The sequence below is a fragment of the Balaenoptera ricei genome, chromosome 7, assembly GCF_028023285.1.
Source record: "Balaenoptera ricei isolate mBalRic1 chromosome 7, mBalRic1.hap2, whole genome shotgun sequence".
Taxonomy (NCBI): domain Eukaryota; kingdom Metazoa; phylum Chordata; class Mammalia; order Artiodactyla; family Balaenopteridae; genus Balaenoptera; species Balaenoptera ricei.
In genome coordinates, this window is record NC_082645.1 from 91,378,689 (window position 1) to 91,395,028 (window position 16,340).

Sequence of the window (16,340 nt, forward strand, 5' to 3'; positions counted from 1 at the left end):
GTGTGATGTGTTGCATTTGTTCAGTTCGGCTTTCTTTTCCATTTTTCTCTTCTGCTGATCTCTCTCCTAAATTCCTTTCCTTTCACATCTCTTCCTCTTGGATTTTAGCTCTGCGTTTGCTCCTATTGTTTTCTTTTCTGGTCACAGCTGCCCCCTAACGGTTTGGGCTGGAGAAAGGAAGCTGGGGAAAAATATGAAATGTGCTTTTGCTTTTAACTTGGAATGTAGTCTCGGTATCTCTGGAAGGATACCCAAAACCTGTATCAATGGGGAGGTGAACTGGAGAGGTGAACTGCAAAACTGAGAGACAGGGTGGGAGGAAAGTTTAAGTTTTCATTGAATACATTTGGCTTGAAATTTTTTAAATGATGTACATGTATTACTTATTCTCTTTTTTAAGTTTAGAAAATAAATAGAATCCAAGTCTGGAGATGGAAAAGAAGACAGCCTCTACAAATCATTTCTTGAACCCTGCAGAAAGCAAGCATCATTCCAATCCTCCTCGCCATCAGGGATCTCATCTGGAAACTAAGAGTTGATTGGCAGCTCAGTAAACTGCATAAGAGTAAATATGAAGTAGGAGAGTGGGAACTAATGACTATGGTGGGTGTAAATTAACCCACCCTGGAGTATCCTCAATAGCAAAAGGTCAGCTCCCTGACACTTGCCTTTCTGTCACGACTTTCACGCTCAAATTAGCAACTATTGCCATCATAATGTAACAATCACCTGACATGTAGATGTCTAATTAAGGCACCTTAAGTCACAAGTTACAAATCTGAAAACAGCAATAACCAAACAAACAAAAACAAAAACACCAAAATAACCTTACAAATCAGTGGGACTTTAAGAGTGTAGGTATGCATGTGAAGGAAGGAAAAGGAATGCACCCTCATGGATGCAAGATGCACATTTCCAGGAATTTTAGTCTATGAATTTAGTGAGAGAATGGGAATCCTCAGTTCAAAATATGATTTTCCTTACTGGTAAAAAATTTCAGATCATAACCCTAAAATTTCCCATCACATCACCTATAAATGCCACGAAGTTACAAATAAGTTCTTGGCCTGTGTTTGTGATTGTCAAGAAGAATCTGTATTTTTTTAGGGGCTAGGAAAAGCCTTTGTCCAAAAATCCAAAAATATCTCCTCTGAAAACCCTGCCAAGATGCCTAACATACTTACTTTCTCTTTGGGAAAAGATACCCAATATAAATAGTATGAAAATGGAATATCCAGTTAAGCCCCATCCATGCATTTACATCTTCTTGGGGGATAAAAGGTTATCAATTTCAATGACTGATCTGTCTATGAACTGAAGACTAAAACCAGCTTTAAATTCATGAATGAGGATGAAGTCCAGGAAAATCCCAAGCCAAAATACAAAACTGAAAAGGGGTGGAAGTCATTCAAACCAACCCCTTCATTCTACATGTGAGGAAACTGGTTCCAAATTGGTTATCAGATTTTTCAAGGGTAGGGGAGACCTAAGGCCCATCTGCCCTGACCTCAGGTTTCTGCTGCCCCAACCTGCTTCTCTCCACTGAGGGCTGGAGCTGAGGCCAAGATCCTGGAGCGCCGTGAAGGTGCTGATTCCTGGTGAGTGCTCTGGAAAAACTGTCCAAGAGAGCAGAGAAGGGGCACATATAATACAAGCCAGCCCTTCTCTTCCTCGCCAAGCAGACACCATACGTTTTCAAATGATACCTCTGCTGATACTGGGGTTCCCTTTTGGGTGAACAAGTGAGGTAGCCTCAGAGACTAACAAAGGTGTGAATTTCTAGGGCTTCTATGGGTAATCTCCTGCTCTGGTCTTTTGATTATCTAAACCCGAGCTGTCCAATATGTTCACTAGCCCTTAAACTCATGTGGAATCTCTCTTTTTTTTTTTTTTTTGAGAGGCTAGGAAATTAAAATTTTTTAATAAAATTAAATATAATTTAAAATTCAGTTATCAGTCACACCAGGCATATTTCAAATGCCTAATAGCCAGGAGAAGAGCACAGATACCTCCTTCATTGCAGAAAGTTGTATTGGAAAATGCTGCTTTAAAGTGAAGGGTTGACAGGGTCCTTTTTGAAGCACTGGTGCCTCAACTTGTATAAAAATGAGTGTAACAGAGGAAGAGCTGCCTCATGCTTAAACCAAACAGAGTAGCGAGAGCATTATGACTTCTTTAGTTTTCTTTGCCAAGGATTTCAGGGATGTTTGAATGAATTTTACACGTTTCACTCGTTTTTGTTTTTGTTTTTTCTTCTTTTTTCATTCACAAGTCTCCCCTACCTGATCTAGTGTCTGTGTCTGAGAAAGAGATGAGAGACACACACAGTTTAGAGTGAAGGAGATCTCAGTACTTTATGGAAATCTGCGAGGATTCTGGAAACCCACCAAAAATAATATCAAATAGAAACTACGAGGTGGTGTTGATTGTTTAAAGAGTGAGTAGGAAAAAACCCTATTGACCAGAAACCTGGACTTCAGCTTCAAACAAAAGAGAGAATAAAAAATGAAGACCTATTACATTTTAACTGAAGCTTTGCCTCTGAGACAGATGCAGCTAAACATTAACTAGGGCAGTGTAGTGAATTATAGATTAAGATGCAATTATGTCTCCTATCTCCCTCTTTCGGGGTGAGAGCTTGTCAGTGTCAGGGCTCAGATAAGGGGAAGCACCATGTGACAGGTGGTATCTATTGTGGAAGCATGAAACTTCTGGAACTCTTAGATCTTGTGTTCCCAGGAGGCAAGACCCCAATGTCTTACTTGCTTGCATACCTCCTGCATAGTCATGCTTCCACGAGCATTTAATAAGCACACTGCAATAAACACAGGACAGAAAACCATACCTGAAACAAACCTCTAGCAACAACCAATGGGTGAGTGGGTGGGTGGTGAAAGGGCTGGATCCAGCTCCATAAACCCCACCAGTTGGCACTTTGAACATGTTTTTGCAAACCTCTCACACCCATGAGGTGAGGCTCTTGGTGTTTTCAAAAGGCTCTTTGCTGTCACTTCTAAATAAATATTACAACATAAACCTGGAAACACCACCACTCTGGCATTTAAAGGAACATGTTCTTAGGGGCTTTTCCCAGATACTTGAAACATCTATTCCCTATCTGAAAAGTTCCTGGAGAGGAAAAGTGAAGAAATACTTGTCCAGGGGTCCTTCAATGGAAGGGCATATATCAAAGGTTATGTGCAAACACAGTGTCTCAGAACAGAGGTTCTCAATTCTGGCCTGATGAGCATTTACATCAGAATCACCTAAAACGTGTTAAAAATACAGATTCCCAAACCCAAGGAATCTGATCTGCAGGAGGATATTGTCCAGGGATCTGAATTTTTACCACTTTCCCTAGGTGATTCTGATGTAACCTCGGGTTGGAACTGTCGAGCTGGAAATGCCCATCTTTCCACTGGGGTGTGGCTAGGTTACAGCTTTCCCCTAGCATCTTTTACAAACCTGTTTATGTTCCCCACATCCCTTCTTGTCAAAGGAATGGAATGTAGGATGGGATTATCTATTATTATTTCACAATGAAGGATAATGATGTAAAACGTCCTAGGTGAGTCAGTGATTCTGCCAGGATTCTCGACTTCACTAGTTAGCTGTTTTCTAGTCAGTTCAGTGTTTCTGTTAACTAGCCCATTGTTTCTGTCAATGCTACTAGTCTTTAGTAGGCAGGCTTCTCTATGGGACTCACACGAGTGAAAGATGTGGACTCACAAAATAATGAAAAGTACGGTGACTGGCTCCTCACCCCTGCACCTCTGGTCGAAACCAAACCAATTGCGGCCAAACCCCTGAGATTCCAGTCTAGACAAAAACTGGGGCCGGCAGGTCTGAGCCAGTCCCATTCTGGAGAATTTCCCTAAAGATTCATTTTCCATAGGGCACAGGTGGGATTTGTGTTGAGTCCCCAGAGTTCTTGGAAGTCCTGAATTAAAGCAATTCTAAGTCCCCCCTGAGTCCGTGGGCTCTTGTTCAGAGTGAGCTGGGGGAGATCTGGTCTCAGTCTAAATCTGCCCTGGTCTGATCTTAAAGGGCTGTGAGCTGGAAGTAAAAGCACCGCCAGAAGTGCTACTGCAGGTATTGTTACCATTATTTATTGAGTGCTGCCCCCTAGAGGATTCAAAATGGTCTGGCCGCTGGGAGTCCCCAAGGCTCTGAACCAAAGACTCATCCTCTACCCAACTGCAGGAAATCAGGACTTGACTCAGGTGGACTGATTAGAACTCTTGCAACAGTCATACTGAGGACTCCCAGGAAGTAAGTTAGCTCCTTCTTAATGACTCCTCTGAAAAATTAAAATCCATGATGCTGGGAATCAGGTCCAGGAACAGAACACTGAAACTGACCCTTCTCCCTACCAGACCAAAGACCCTCGAAGCATCCTGATAGGGACCTCCAACCCTGAGAACCTGAGAGCAGAAGTCCAGAGTTTCCTTCTTATGGTTTCCCAATGGGCTTCAGTTTACTTTTTCTTTGTCTCCCCTTCACCTGAACTCTCTATAATGTTCTCAGAAACAGAATTCTTCCATGTTCGGCACTTGCTAGATTGGTTGGTGGTGGGGAGGTGATCCTAAATGACTCTCTTTATTAAACCTGTGTCACTGTAGATAATGTTATTTGTCCTTAAGTTAGTACCTTGGCAATGATAGAAGCCGAGATCTCCAATTAAGTTTCAAAATCCAGACCGCCTCTTTACTCCATTAAATATTGGGGAGCAGTGGTCTTTCTTTACAACTGACATTTAAACAGGAAAAAAAGTTAACTTGGAGTTTTTAATAATACGGATGTGCTCTCAAGGCCAGGAAGGAAGGGGGGAAAGAAGGACAGGAGAGAGAGAGAAAAAATGAAAGGAATGAGAGGTAGTCTTTAGGCCAGCCAGGGAACATGCTCACTGGAAAAACTCACCAGGCCTCGGTTAAATGCCCTTTCAAACCAGGCATCTAAGATTAACAGTGTGATATGCAGCCAGGGGATCTACACAGCACTGTAAAATCCTTGCACGGCTTGGCTCAACTATTTGCAAATGACTTCTGATTCAATTTTGTTTTGGTTATCTCAGTGTAAATAACAGTTAAGTGGGAGTTACAGATTTTTCAAACACTAAAAGTGATAAACAAAGCTAATGGCAAGTCCAGATAAGGAGGAAAACCACCCAGAAGAATCCACAAGCACAAGCAAAGAAATAAATGGGATAGTCAGATGTGTGTGTGTTTCTTGTCACCGAAACTTTATTTTTCTTAATCTGCAGAGTGGCAGAAAAGGTATACGCAAAGTGTTATTTAGACTGTTCCTGTTAAGAGTCTTTATGATAATGTAGTAATAGGAGCCTAGTGAAGCAAGACAGTTCGGAATCCACAAAGCCATCCTTAGAAACAAAGATACAAGTGTTTTCCCAACTGTTAGCTCGAGGCTCCCTCTAAACAGGCTTCACGCCTCCATTTAAAAATAGTTGGCATAATGCTGTTTTCTTTCTCTCGGCGTTGTGTCCACATTTCCATGGGGAAATGTGAATAGAAGTAGTTACAGTAGCATTTCGAGAAACCTTCATGTACCTGGACTTTTTTTGGACAGTTGGGGGAATCCAATTTAATTACCTGAAAAATTTCTTTGAAGAATGTCTTTCCTCTTCTTCTGATAGTTACAAGTCAGGAGCGCAGGGGAAACTACATCCTCACCCAGAGAGGACGGGAGTATGTTTGGGATACAACAAAGGATCCGAGTAGTAAACGCAGGGAGTGTTTGGGGTTTTATTCAGCCGGGGCTGACCGTGTGTGTCGCCGCCACGCACTGCTGCCTGTGCGAACGCATGGCTGAGCTGCCGCCCGACTCGCTACTCCAAACACCGTACGCCACCCAACGCCTCTTGTAACGCCATTGCGCGTGGCATTGTGTTGGGTTCTACGTGTGTGGCACGGGAGTCGGGGAATCGGGGGAGAACAAGAATTTCCTCCGTTTCCCGCGGAGTATTCCTCGGGCGGGGGCCAGGCGGCCAAAGGCAGCGCGCCCTGGAGGTGCCCGGGGGCTCTCCTTCTCCAGGGCATTACGCACGGGCGGCCCGGCGCAGCCAGGCGCGGAGGTGCCCAGGGTGGGAGAGTGGTGACCGGGTGGGAGCTGCCTTAACTTTGATCCGGCCGCGGCCGAGGGGGAAACCACCGCCGCCGCCCCGCCCGAGCCGGGTGCCGCCGCGCTCTGCTCTTCGCCGCGCGTCTCCGCGGCTGCCTCTTTAATCAGGAACACAGAAGGGGCGGGCCCTGAGCCGGCGCGTAATCGGATAGCTCTGCCGCCGCTCTGACATCCACCCGCTGCTCGGCCTGAAAAGGCAGGGGGGAGCCAGAGGGGAAGCAGAGAAGGCGAGCGAGGCAGCAGCCCGCAGCCCGCCCCCAGCACATCCTCAGACGCGCAGACACTCGGCAAGGCGCTAGGCGAGGTGGAGGTGAGGGCGGGCGCGAGCGAACTCGGAGAGCGGCTCGCTCGCTCGCTCCCAGGCGATCCCAGCCGCCGCCGCCGCCGCACCACCACCACCACCACCACCACCAGCACCAGCAGCCGCCGCCGCAGCAGCTTCCTTCCTCAGACTCCCCTCTTGAGGCTGGCCAAGCGGGTGTAGCCTCTAGGGGAGGCTCCCGCTAGAGGAACCCGGTGAGGGCAAGAGCTGGGCGGCCGCCTCCCGCTCGGGCCGTCCGGCGGTCTGTGCCTCCACCCGCGTGTCGGTCCCGAGTGCCGGGAGATGTGTGTCAGTTTACGCCTCTGAGATCACACAGCTGCCTGGGGGCCGTGTGATGCCCAAGACAAGTCTTGGCTTTTATTTTTATTATTTTTTCCTTTTTTTAACGCTTGGCTTACGGGAAATACTCGTGATGTTGTAGGATAAAGGAAATGATACTTTGAGGAACTGGAGAGGGCATAGATGCGTTTTGTTTTTAAGAGAGGAAACCCGTCCTCTCTTCCCGACTTGCTCCCTCTTTGCTGATTTGAAGAGCTACCCTCCTCCTGGTGAGGTGGGGATCCAGCAAGAATAAAGGTGAAGACGGGCCGCCAGGACCCAGGAGGGAAACACTGACCAGTAGAAACCTTTGCAGAGGATACTGTAAGGAAGAACATAAGAGAGAGAAAAATACAAAGACTTATAATTAAGCAAGAAATCTGCAAAAACAGCTCTGGAGAAAGCTTCCTTCTCCAAAATGGATATGTTTTCTCTCACCTGGATTTTCTTAGCTCTCTACTTTTCAGGACATGAAGTGAGAGGCCAACCAGGTAAGCCCCTGAAAGTTGTTTTTTGTTTTTTCTATTCATTTCAGTATGCCTTTACCTTTAAAAGCAACTGCTAATGCAGGGGGCCACACGCAATGGCAAAGAAGGAAGATCTCTCAATACTGAATAATTTAGAGAGAGATCCCAGCCGGCCCTCCCTACACCACCACCGCTGCTAAAACCCAACTTTTCTCTCCTGCTAGGAGTGTGTGAGTGTGTGTGTGTGTTTTGAAACATAGACAGAATTTGGCGGTGTTCAGATGTCACATATGGACTGAATCAAAGGTTTAAAAATACTACAAAGCTTTTGCATTACAGTTTTGGGGAATTTTTTTTCCCCTGTCTTGAAGCAGAACACATCTCCCTTGAGTTTCTTCAACCTAGCCAGCGAAATATAAATCATTTGCGTTCCCTCCCCTTAGCTACATTGAGCAATGTTAACTGAAGGGCTTGGGAACTACAAGAGTCTAGTTTGGGTTTTCCAGTGCTGTAGATTGTTTGCAGAATGTGTGGATCATTGGGCTTAGGCTGATGGAGCAAGTTGTCTTGTGGCTGAGCTAGGGGCTTGGGGATGGGCGCTTCTGGCAACCAAGGCGTTTGGTCATTCAGCTCTCTTTCCTGCTGTATTTTCTGGGGAAGTAAATCATGTGTTCTTTTAAAAATTATTATTAGATAACACAAACTATGTGGCCCTCAAAGGTCTCTCATTCTTGTGAAGTGGTTAGAAACTTTTGAGTGGAATTTGTTCTCAACCACTGCCAAAAAGGGTGCGTGGACAGACTGCAGAGATAAGTACTGCAAGGCCCAGAACCGTCTGGGGCCAGTATTTGTGAGCTAGGGGCACACTCTCTGAGAAGGGCTGGTTCCAGGGGATCCAGTGGGCCATGTTCTTGTTTCTGCATACCACTCTCCCGGGTGAGCCTCTCTCCCCTCTGACAACAGTGTCTGCAGTCTGACAAAACTCTTAAAAGCTGCTACAGGTGATTGAGAGTGGGGAAACCATCCCGGGAGGAAATGGGGGAAAGAAAGAGAGGAGAAAAATCCTTCCTGAAGTGCCCTTACCCGCAGGCACTTCGGAGGCTGCCACTGCGGCGGTACCACGAACCCCTTGCAGCCTCCCGGGCCCTCCCCCATCACAGCGGGCTAGTGGGAGCCCGCTGGGGGAGCCCGGGGCTCTAATTCTCACTCCCCAGCACTGGCACGCACCCCACTCGAAGCTTGGGTGTTTATTTGAGAGGGAGAAAGATTCGCGAATGCCCTTGTTATCCAAATCCACACGTTTGCTGCGTCTTCTCTGCCATAACTGGTCTTCAAAGCAGTTGAAGATCGTATCAAAGAGATGGGCTCAGGTCCCACCTGGGGAGATTTCCTGTGGCTCCCCATTCCCTGTTGCCTTAATTCTAAGTTCCCAGCTTGAAGCGAAATTAAATTACCTCCCACAGACCTGAAAGCTGCATAAATTATATATGTGTGATCCGCTGTGTGTATATGTGTGTGTGTGTGTGTGTGTGTGTGTGTGTGTGTGTGCGCCCGCGTGCGCGCGCGGTGAGGATGCCCACGGTACATTATGTATTCAGGCACGGACTCTGGTAGGCCCCGGCGCGCGAGCGCGCGCACACTGGCGCACACACCGGCGCGCGCGCACACACACACACACACACACACAGACACACACACACACAACTTAAGGGTCCGTGTGCTCTGAGGGGCGGTAGGGGTAGTAAAGACTAGGGGGCCATCTCCTACCCCAGATGTTCTCACATCTGTCCCCGAGCACTGCGCGGAGTGTGTACGTGTGTGTGCGACGTCCGTTCAAACCCACTCCCGCTCTGCCACCTGCCTTCCGCGCTCTCTGCAGAGCCCCCTCCCACCCCAGCCCCGGGCCGCGCTGCGTCACTTCTAGAGAAGCCCAGAGGCGCGGAGCGCGGTGCTGGTCGCCCTCTATGAGGCCTCAGGCAGCCTCGGACCCAGGGTGGGACCTCCCGATGGGACGCGGAGCTGGGACCCGCCCGGGGTGGGTATTCTCCCTCACCCGAAAAGGCGATCGCAAGCTGCGGGCCGTTCCGGCTTTTCGTCGGAGCAGCGGACTGGCACCGGGGCCGGCAGCGGGTGGCAAAGGGCGAGGCCCAGCTAGACCTCTGACTCACCCGGTGCGCGCTGGCCGGGAGGGCGCCGTGCCGGGGAGCAATTGGCCAAATAACCTCGTGGCCACGGCGGGCAGCCTCTTGCACTGGCGGGCGGCTGGGAGGCCCAGTGGGCGTCGCGCACCAGGCTCCCCCTGTCCTTGCCGCGCCGGCCGCCTTGCCAGATCGCAGCGCCGCCGCCCGCCTGTCTCCCTCCTGTCCCGGCTCGGGGGCTCGGGGACTCGGGGCCGCTCGGAGGGCCCTGCCCGGAGCGCCCCCTCCTGCCTCCCGCACTGCACTTTGCGCTGCATTACCCCTGCTGCCCCCAGAGAGCCGGCTTTGAGGGGCTGGGGGCCCGAGCGCTGGACGAGCTGGGTGGCGGGAAGACTGGGTGGGATTCGGAGCAGAGGTTGGAGGCGCAAAGGAGGCAGCTTGAGCCGCGGGAATGCGAGCGACTTGCGCGGCCTCTAGTAGCGCTGCGCGCCGGGCGCCCGCGGGTGCGCGCGAACAGGTGAAGAGCACGCGGCGCGCGGGCATTCCACGTGGTGGGGACGTGGTGGCCCCCCAGCCTCCCCCCTACCCCGCGCTGTCTCTAACGCCGCATCGATTTGTTTGGGCTACGCAGCAGAAACAAAGCCGAGCGATCCATAAACATTCTATTAGGGAAAAATATTCCCAGCGAAAGCAAAACCGAAGCTCAAGCCTGGGCTAAGTGGGCCGCCTCCAACTCCTGCAGCCTTGTCCCCTCCCCCTCCTGACTAAGGACACCTCCAGGGAGAAGCTTGCGGCATTTCCTCAACGCTGCCCATTGCCAGAAAGTTAAGTCGCCGCTGCGGAGAAACCTCTGCAGTCGCCGGCGAGTTCCGCCTCCCCTCCCCCGCCATCTCGCTCTTTGCTTTTCCTCTAGGGAAAAAGAAATATTCACGGCCAATGCTTCATTTTCACTGATTGATTTCTCTTTAATATCAACATAAGTTAATGGAGGCGGGGCGAGCTGTGATTAAACGGCTGCCCCCAGCCTTCGCCTTGGGCTAGCGCACCTCCGTTTTTCCCACCAGGTCCCCGGCGCCCGGTGACTGGGTGGGGGGAATCCACAAAGCTAACGTCCAGGGGCTGGCGGGGGTGGTGGGGTGGAATGAACCGCTCGCCCCTCCGGGAACCTCTGCGGTATGGGTGTGGGAATCAGCTTTCCGGGCCAAGCTTAGGGGATCCGGCTCAACCGTGTCACCGCTTCTGCGGCTCCGGTTGAATTTCTCTGGAAGGGGATGAGATCGGCGCTCTGGTTTACTGGCGTGTGCTCACCACTCGCCTCCCTCCCACCACCTCCCTTCCTTTCGGTTTCAGACGGAGAGGAGAGCCCCCTGGCGCTAGCCATTCCCGGTCAGCGCCTGGCCGCGGAACTCCCCTTTGCTGGACTTAATCTCGTGGTCAGCGGGGGACTGGGTTTTGCTCAGGAAATCATCAGGCCCTGACAATGGGTTTCTTCAGATAGTGGCAACTCCCAGCCCTAACGTGTCCTCACCTCCGGGACACACCGCTTGGGGCCAAAAGAGCCCGGACTCTGTAACCAATAACTGCCCCTCCCCTACCCGCCCCCCCCCCCCTCCCGCCCGCCCGCCCCTTGCCTGGAGAGCTTTGATCTGTGCTTGAGTTTTAACACCATTGCCACGGACACTGGCAAACGCGGTCAATTCAACCTTCCGTCTGGACTGGATGATCAGATAAGAGGTGTAAATTAGCTGTGGGAGACAGGTCTGGTTCAAACAAATCATGAAAGAGAAGCAACGGCAGTCTAGGCTCGGATAAGAGTTTGAAGAGGGTTTCCCTTTTAGCCTGTCTCCCCGGAATTGCGGGATGGCTGTGGGCAGGCATAAAAATTTGCAAGCAGATCTATAAACTCCTGGATTCGGCACAGACAGCCTGCTCTAGGCTCTGGGGGACTGGTCCCGTGCCCGCATTCAGTGGGTACCCAGTCAACTTTATCCCATAAGCAGCCACTGGAGGTAGTGAAGCTAGTGCCAGTTGCCAACAGAGCACACAGTGCAAAACAGTGGAAAGGGAAGAGCTCCCCATGAGGGTTCCAGGGCAAGCCCCTTCTTGTCCAAGTTGTGCCCGGTAGAATTGTGTATGCTCAGGCAGCACCTCAGGTCTGGACTTTTATGTCATGCGGTGGAGCCCTCAGATTAAGCCACAGAGCACCCAACTGGGAAAGTGAAATGTTGGAAGGCTGCAGTGACGAGAACCCCAGGCTATCCAGACAGGACTCCTGCTGTCTACCAAATGGCTCTCATCTCCTGCTGTTGAATGTATAGTTCATATTCTGCACCCGGAAGGTCAGTTCGTATCTTCACAGTGTAGTCGAGTCTAGGAGTCCAAATGCCAATTCATATGCAATGAGGCATGAAAGCAAATAACAGTTGGGGAGGGGCCCCCGGGGGATCAGTGGGGAGAGACACCATAGACTGGATGGTTCTGAGGACCCTGTCTGGTGTTTTTCATTTGACTCAACTGCTCATTAAAGCGGTCAAGAGAAGGAGCTGACTTTGGGTGACCCAAGTGTGAGACAGTTCTGAGTTGACAGAATTCAGAGCCAGGTTCATTGGTAAAGAGTTTTCAGAATATATTCCCCCAAAGTCCAGTTTGGTAAGACTTTAGGAAATAGAGATGCGACTTTCCTTTTTTAAAAGATGGAGCAGAAGCATAATATCTTTTTAATTTCTTGCACTGACAAGAAAAGACTTGAAAAGTGACATCTGGGCAGTAGTTTGTAGTAGCATTAACATATTTGAGGTATTGTATCATCTGACCATCATTTGCCACTGGATAAGCTTTGAGGCACCCTCTCTGAGTGTCACATTTGTGTTTGATCCCTGGAAGTTAGTCTTTGTATGCTTCCTTCCAGGTAAGGCATTCACTTTTTTTTTTTTTTTTTAATTAACCCATTCCTGGTATTGCGGAAGTTTGTCCTAGGGAGCCTACAGCCTTTTTCAAAGCTTTATCTGCTTCGATGAGACATGGCTGAAGGCTTAATGGTCTCATTACCTAACAGGATTCAGTGGGGTTGGATTCCAGGACACAGTGGCCTTGTAAGCATGGCTGGCCCTCCAGGAGAAAGCATCTTCTAAAGGTTTAGGAAGCTGTCAAGTTTAGATAAGGCTGAGCTCCGATCCTAGGGGACCTTGGTTGTATTAATAAGGAGAAATTAATTTTTAACCACTGGGAACATTGCCAAATTATGTGACCTTTGGCAGACCAGCTGTGCGATAAAAATAAATCCCCCATCTCTGAAAATGCTGCTCCTCTCTGGTAGAACAATAACCACGTGGCATTTAGGATGGGGAAGAATGGGGTTGAGGAGACAGGAGAGAAATGGCAGCTGCGGAGAAAAAAACCCTCTGATGTTGTGACACATAGTTTCAGACTTGAGCCATCTAGTCACACCCCTACCACACCCTCCCCCAAACTCACACCCCGGCTTCCAGGATGCAGGAAAGAGGGCCAGGATGACAAGGATCTGAGGTGTGCCAGGAGTGGAAACTGTTCAGTGCCTCCAGCTCACTCACACCCCAGCCTCAAACACATCTCTCATTGTTCACACACAGATTCCTGGCACGGGGGAGAAAAGGGAGTTTTCAAACAGGCAAAACATTTTTGTTGCCCTAAATGCCACTAAATAAGTTTGTCACTGAAATGTTTTGGGGAGACCTGCATCGGACTTCCCAGCTTCTGAAGCATTGGAGCCAGACCACCTGGATTAAACTCCAGCTCAGCCACTTGACAGCTCGGTGATCCAGAATCCTTAATCTCTCTGTACTTCAGTGTCTTCATCTGGAAAATGTATTTGATAATAATAGCTGATTTCTAGGGCTGTTGGGCTATGTCAGATTACATAGAGTACTGTTTAGTACATATTAAGCTGTCTATTCGGAAGTCATTTAATCTTCAAAACAGCTTCAGTGGAGTTAACAGTATCTGGTGATCGCAGAAAGATAGAAAGCACACTAACACCCATGTGGTAAGTTGATGTTACTTTTATGAGTTTTTTTTAAAAAGAAGTAGGTAATTACGCATTCTCAGCTCTTACCCCACTAAACCTTTGTCTGGATTTATAAGCGTCAGATGATCTCTCGGCACACTGTTCTTCAGAGACGGATGTTCTCTGCTGGATTCTCATCTTAGATTTACTTCTGTTCTTTGCATTTTTTTTTCTCACCTGGGTTTTCTACTTTCAGTGTTCTCGCCTCTACTGATTTTTTAAATCTCTCTCTTTTCCTTCCCTCCTCTTCCATCCTTCATCCCTGAAAGTGTGCTCAGCAGGGAGTGCTGCGTGGAAGGGGCTCCCTGAATGTGTAATAACTTCTACTCTGGCATTAAGGCCCCTCAGCAGCTGAACTCAAAAAAGTCGTCATAAAGACAAAATAGCTTTTACCCAGCAAGATTCTTAATAATCGCATTTCCCTCTGGGTCTTCATAAAGGAGTCATGATCTAATCCAGAAAGAAAAGGGAGGAGGCTGGGAATAACAAAAGGAAGGCGTGCAGTGGGTAGGGCTGCTGGCCAGCTGAATGCACACAGCCAGTGGATACCCTGCTCACCGCCTCTCAAGATCCCGTGATAGCCAGGGATCCAGGTTCTGGCCAGTCTTTCAGCGAAGAAGATAAAGGGAATTGCAAATTACTGGACCAAGCGGCGATAATAATTGTTTTGATAAAGGGGAAAAATAAAACAGATGTGCCTAAAAGGCAAATTGGGGGCCAGGGGAAGGGAGCCGGGGAGGGATGGGTAGAGAACTAAACTGAGACCCAGCAAGAGTCTAGTGATGAAGCAGTAGTTTGAATCTTCTTGGCGCTACTGAAAACAAATATCTGGAGCTTGCCTTTGGGAGGGTAGGGGGATGGAGTGAGGGGGCAAGAAAACCCTCAGATAAATTAACTTTACCATTATTAGAATTAAAATGTAATATCTTTTGAACTTCATCATTATTATCTGAGGTTATTGTGTCCTATGAGATATAGTTCACACTAGCTGTACCTTGATCTATGACTAGGTATTATTATCCCAGACAAGTCCTCTAAACTCTCGGTTCACCAATTAAAAAACATTTGCATTTAATAGGAGCTGTGGGTCGGGAAGGAAGGGTAGTAGCTGGATAAGCAGAACAATTTGTGACAAGGCTTTCTTAGAATTTGTGATACCTACTGATGCTTTTGGTGTTACGCCAGTCACTTATTAATTCATTAATTCATCAAGCCTCATTGAGTCTGACTTTTGGGAAAGACTCTGGATTTGATGCTGTATGGTTTGCCAAAGATGAACAGGTGGTCCAGCAGCGTGGGTAAGGCTCTCTCACACCTTAGAAGATGCTAAAGAGCTTCAGCCTTAGAGGTTGGGAAAGGTCACTCGTGGTGTGGGGAGATCAGGGAGGGCAGAGGTGCCGTGTGAGCCTGGATTGAGAGGATAGATGATTTAGAGCTAGGAAAGGCATACCAGGGGAAGGGGAAATGGGAGCAGAGAAGGGAACACTTCTTGTTTGGGGAACGCTCAGAAACTGCAGTTTAGATGGTGTAGAGGCAAATAATTGCAAATCAGGTTGGATATAGTAGCTTGTGCCAAATGCAAGGCCCAAATTGCTGGGCCAGGGGCTTTAGATTTCATTTACTAACCAATGGGGAGCCATGAAAGTTTCAACAGAAGCCTTCAGTTAATCAAAATAAATGAAAAAAATTATATTACCTTTTGGAGAGGCCCTAAAATTATTCTTCTTCTATTTCCTTCCCCAAATGTCTGTTGAAAGGGTCAGGAATTGTAATCCCAGATCTCTCATGAATGGCATCAAAATTGCATTTGCAATGAGGGCTGGGAAAGAGTGGACATAAATATAAACTAATGATATTATATTGGCTGCCCTATTGGAATTGTGTTTGTTTATGATATAAGATGACAAATAACGAGGTTACCACAGGTGGCATGATTTGAGGTCAGGGAAGGTAATCGCCTCAAACTACATTTTAAAGATTAAATGAAGGTTCATTTTTAGCATCCAGACTGAGGGGAAGAGACTTCCCAAAGGCCCTATTTCCAGACCCAACTTCCAGTTCTCTCCTTGGTGAATTCATCGGAGGTGTTTCAGAAGAGGAAGTTTGCCTCGTTCCTCACTTCTTTTTCCATGCTCATGTGCTGGCTTCCTGTCCCGCTCTCTGATTCCCTCCGTCCTGCCCTCCCAGACGCTTCTTTTATTCAGATTTTGAACTTTACCATTGCAGAAGTTCACAGGGATTTGCATTTGCTGCGCCTTCAGGAGCGTATCACTCACTGCCATCCAGCCCCATAAATTGAATAGATTGCATCCCTTCCCAGTTGCCTTAGGAAGTGGTCAAACAGCCACATTCCTGGGCTGATGGATTGGCTCATTTCTTCCCAGCTTAAGCCAAGATACAGATTTTATGAGACTGTCTTGTGACAGGCTGAAGTCGCTTTGAATAAAACAAAATCCAGCCTCAGCCCACAGAAATCACTCTTTAAAAGCAGCTTATCCAAGGTTAGTGAGCAAAATTTGGTTCAAACCCTGAGCACAGGACTTAGATGATTTGAGTGAGAGATCGGAAGAAACTCTCTTTTTGGTCTTTCTTTTCATGCATCACTGTTGTTGAGATGCTCACGCACAGAACTGTGTATCCCTAATATTTATAAATAAACAGCCACAGACTCAGTTAAGAAAAGAAACGCAGGTCAGTAGAGCTAATGTGATTGAAAGAGACATTTGAACTCTCCATAATGCAGGATAGATACTTTTATCTGAAGAATCCTGGAGTTTTGTTTCAGGCTCACTAAGCAGATGAAACAGAAATTAACACCTTGTGTAAATATCTTATTGTCTAGGAGGGTAGAGAATCTTTTAAATTTGGGGTTCATCTATGGGTTACAGGATTTTTACTCCCTCCTCATTATACAG

The 16,340-nt window shown here is 48.1% G+C and overlaps 1 protein-coding gene across 2 annotated transcripts in view; it reads left to right on the forward strand.

Moving 5' to 3' along the window:
* The first annotated feature begins 6,341 nt into the window (after window positions 1-6,341).
* The window catches only part of NRP2 (neuropilin 2), a 114,417-nt gene continuing 104,418 nt past the window's right edge, over window positions 6,342-16,340 (forward strand). For both annotated transcript variants that reach the window (XM_059928523.1, XM_059928524.1), the window contains exon 1: window positions 6,342-7,269. In XM_059928523.1, coding sequence (XP_059784506.1) covers window positions 7,197-7,269 — 73 coding nt within the window. In that variant the 5' untranslated portion in view covers window positions 6,342-7,196. The remainder of the gene's footprint in view (window positions 7,270-16,340) is intronic.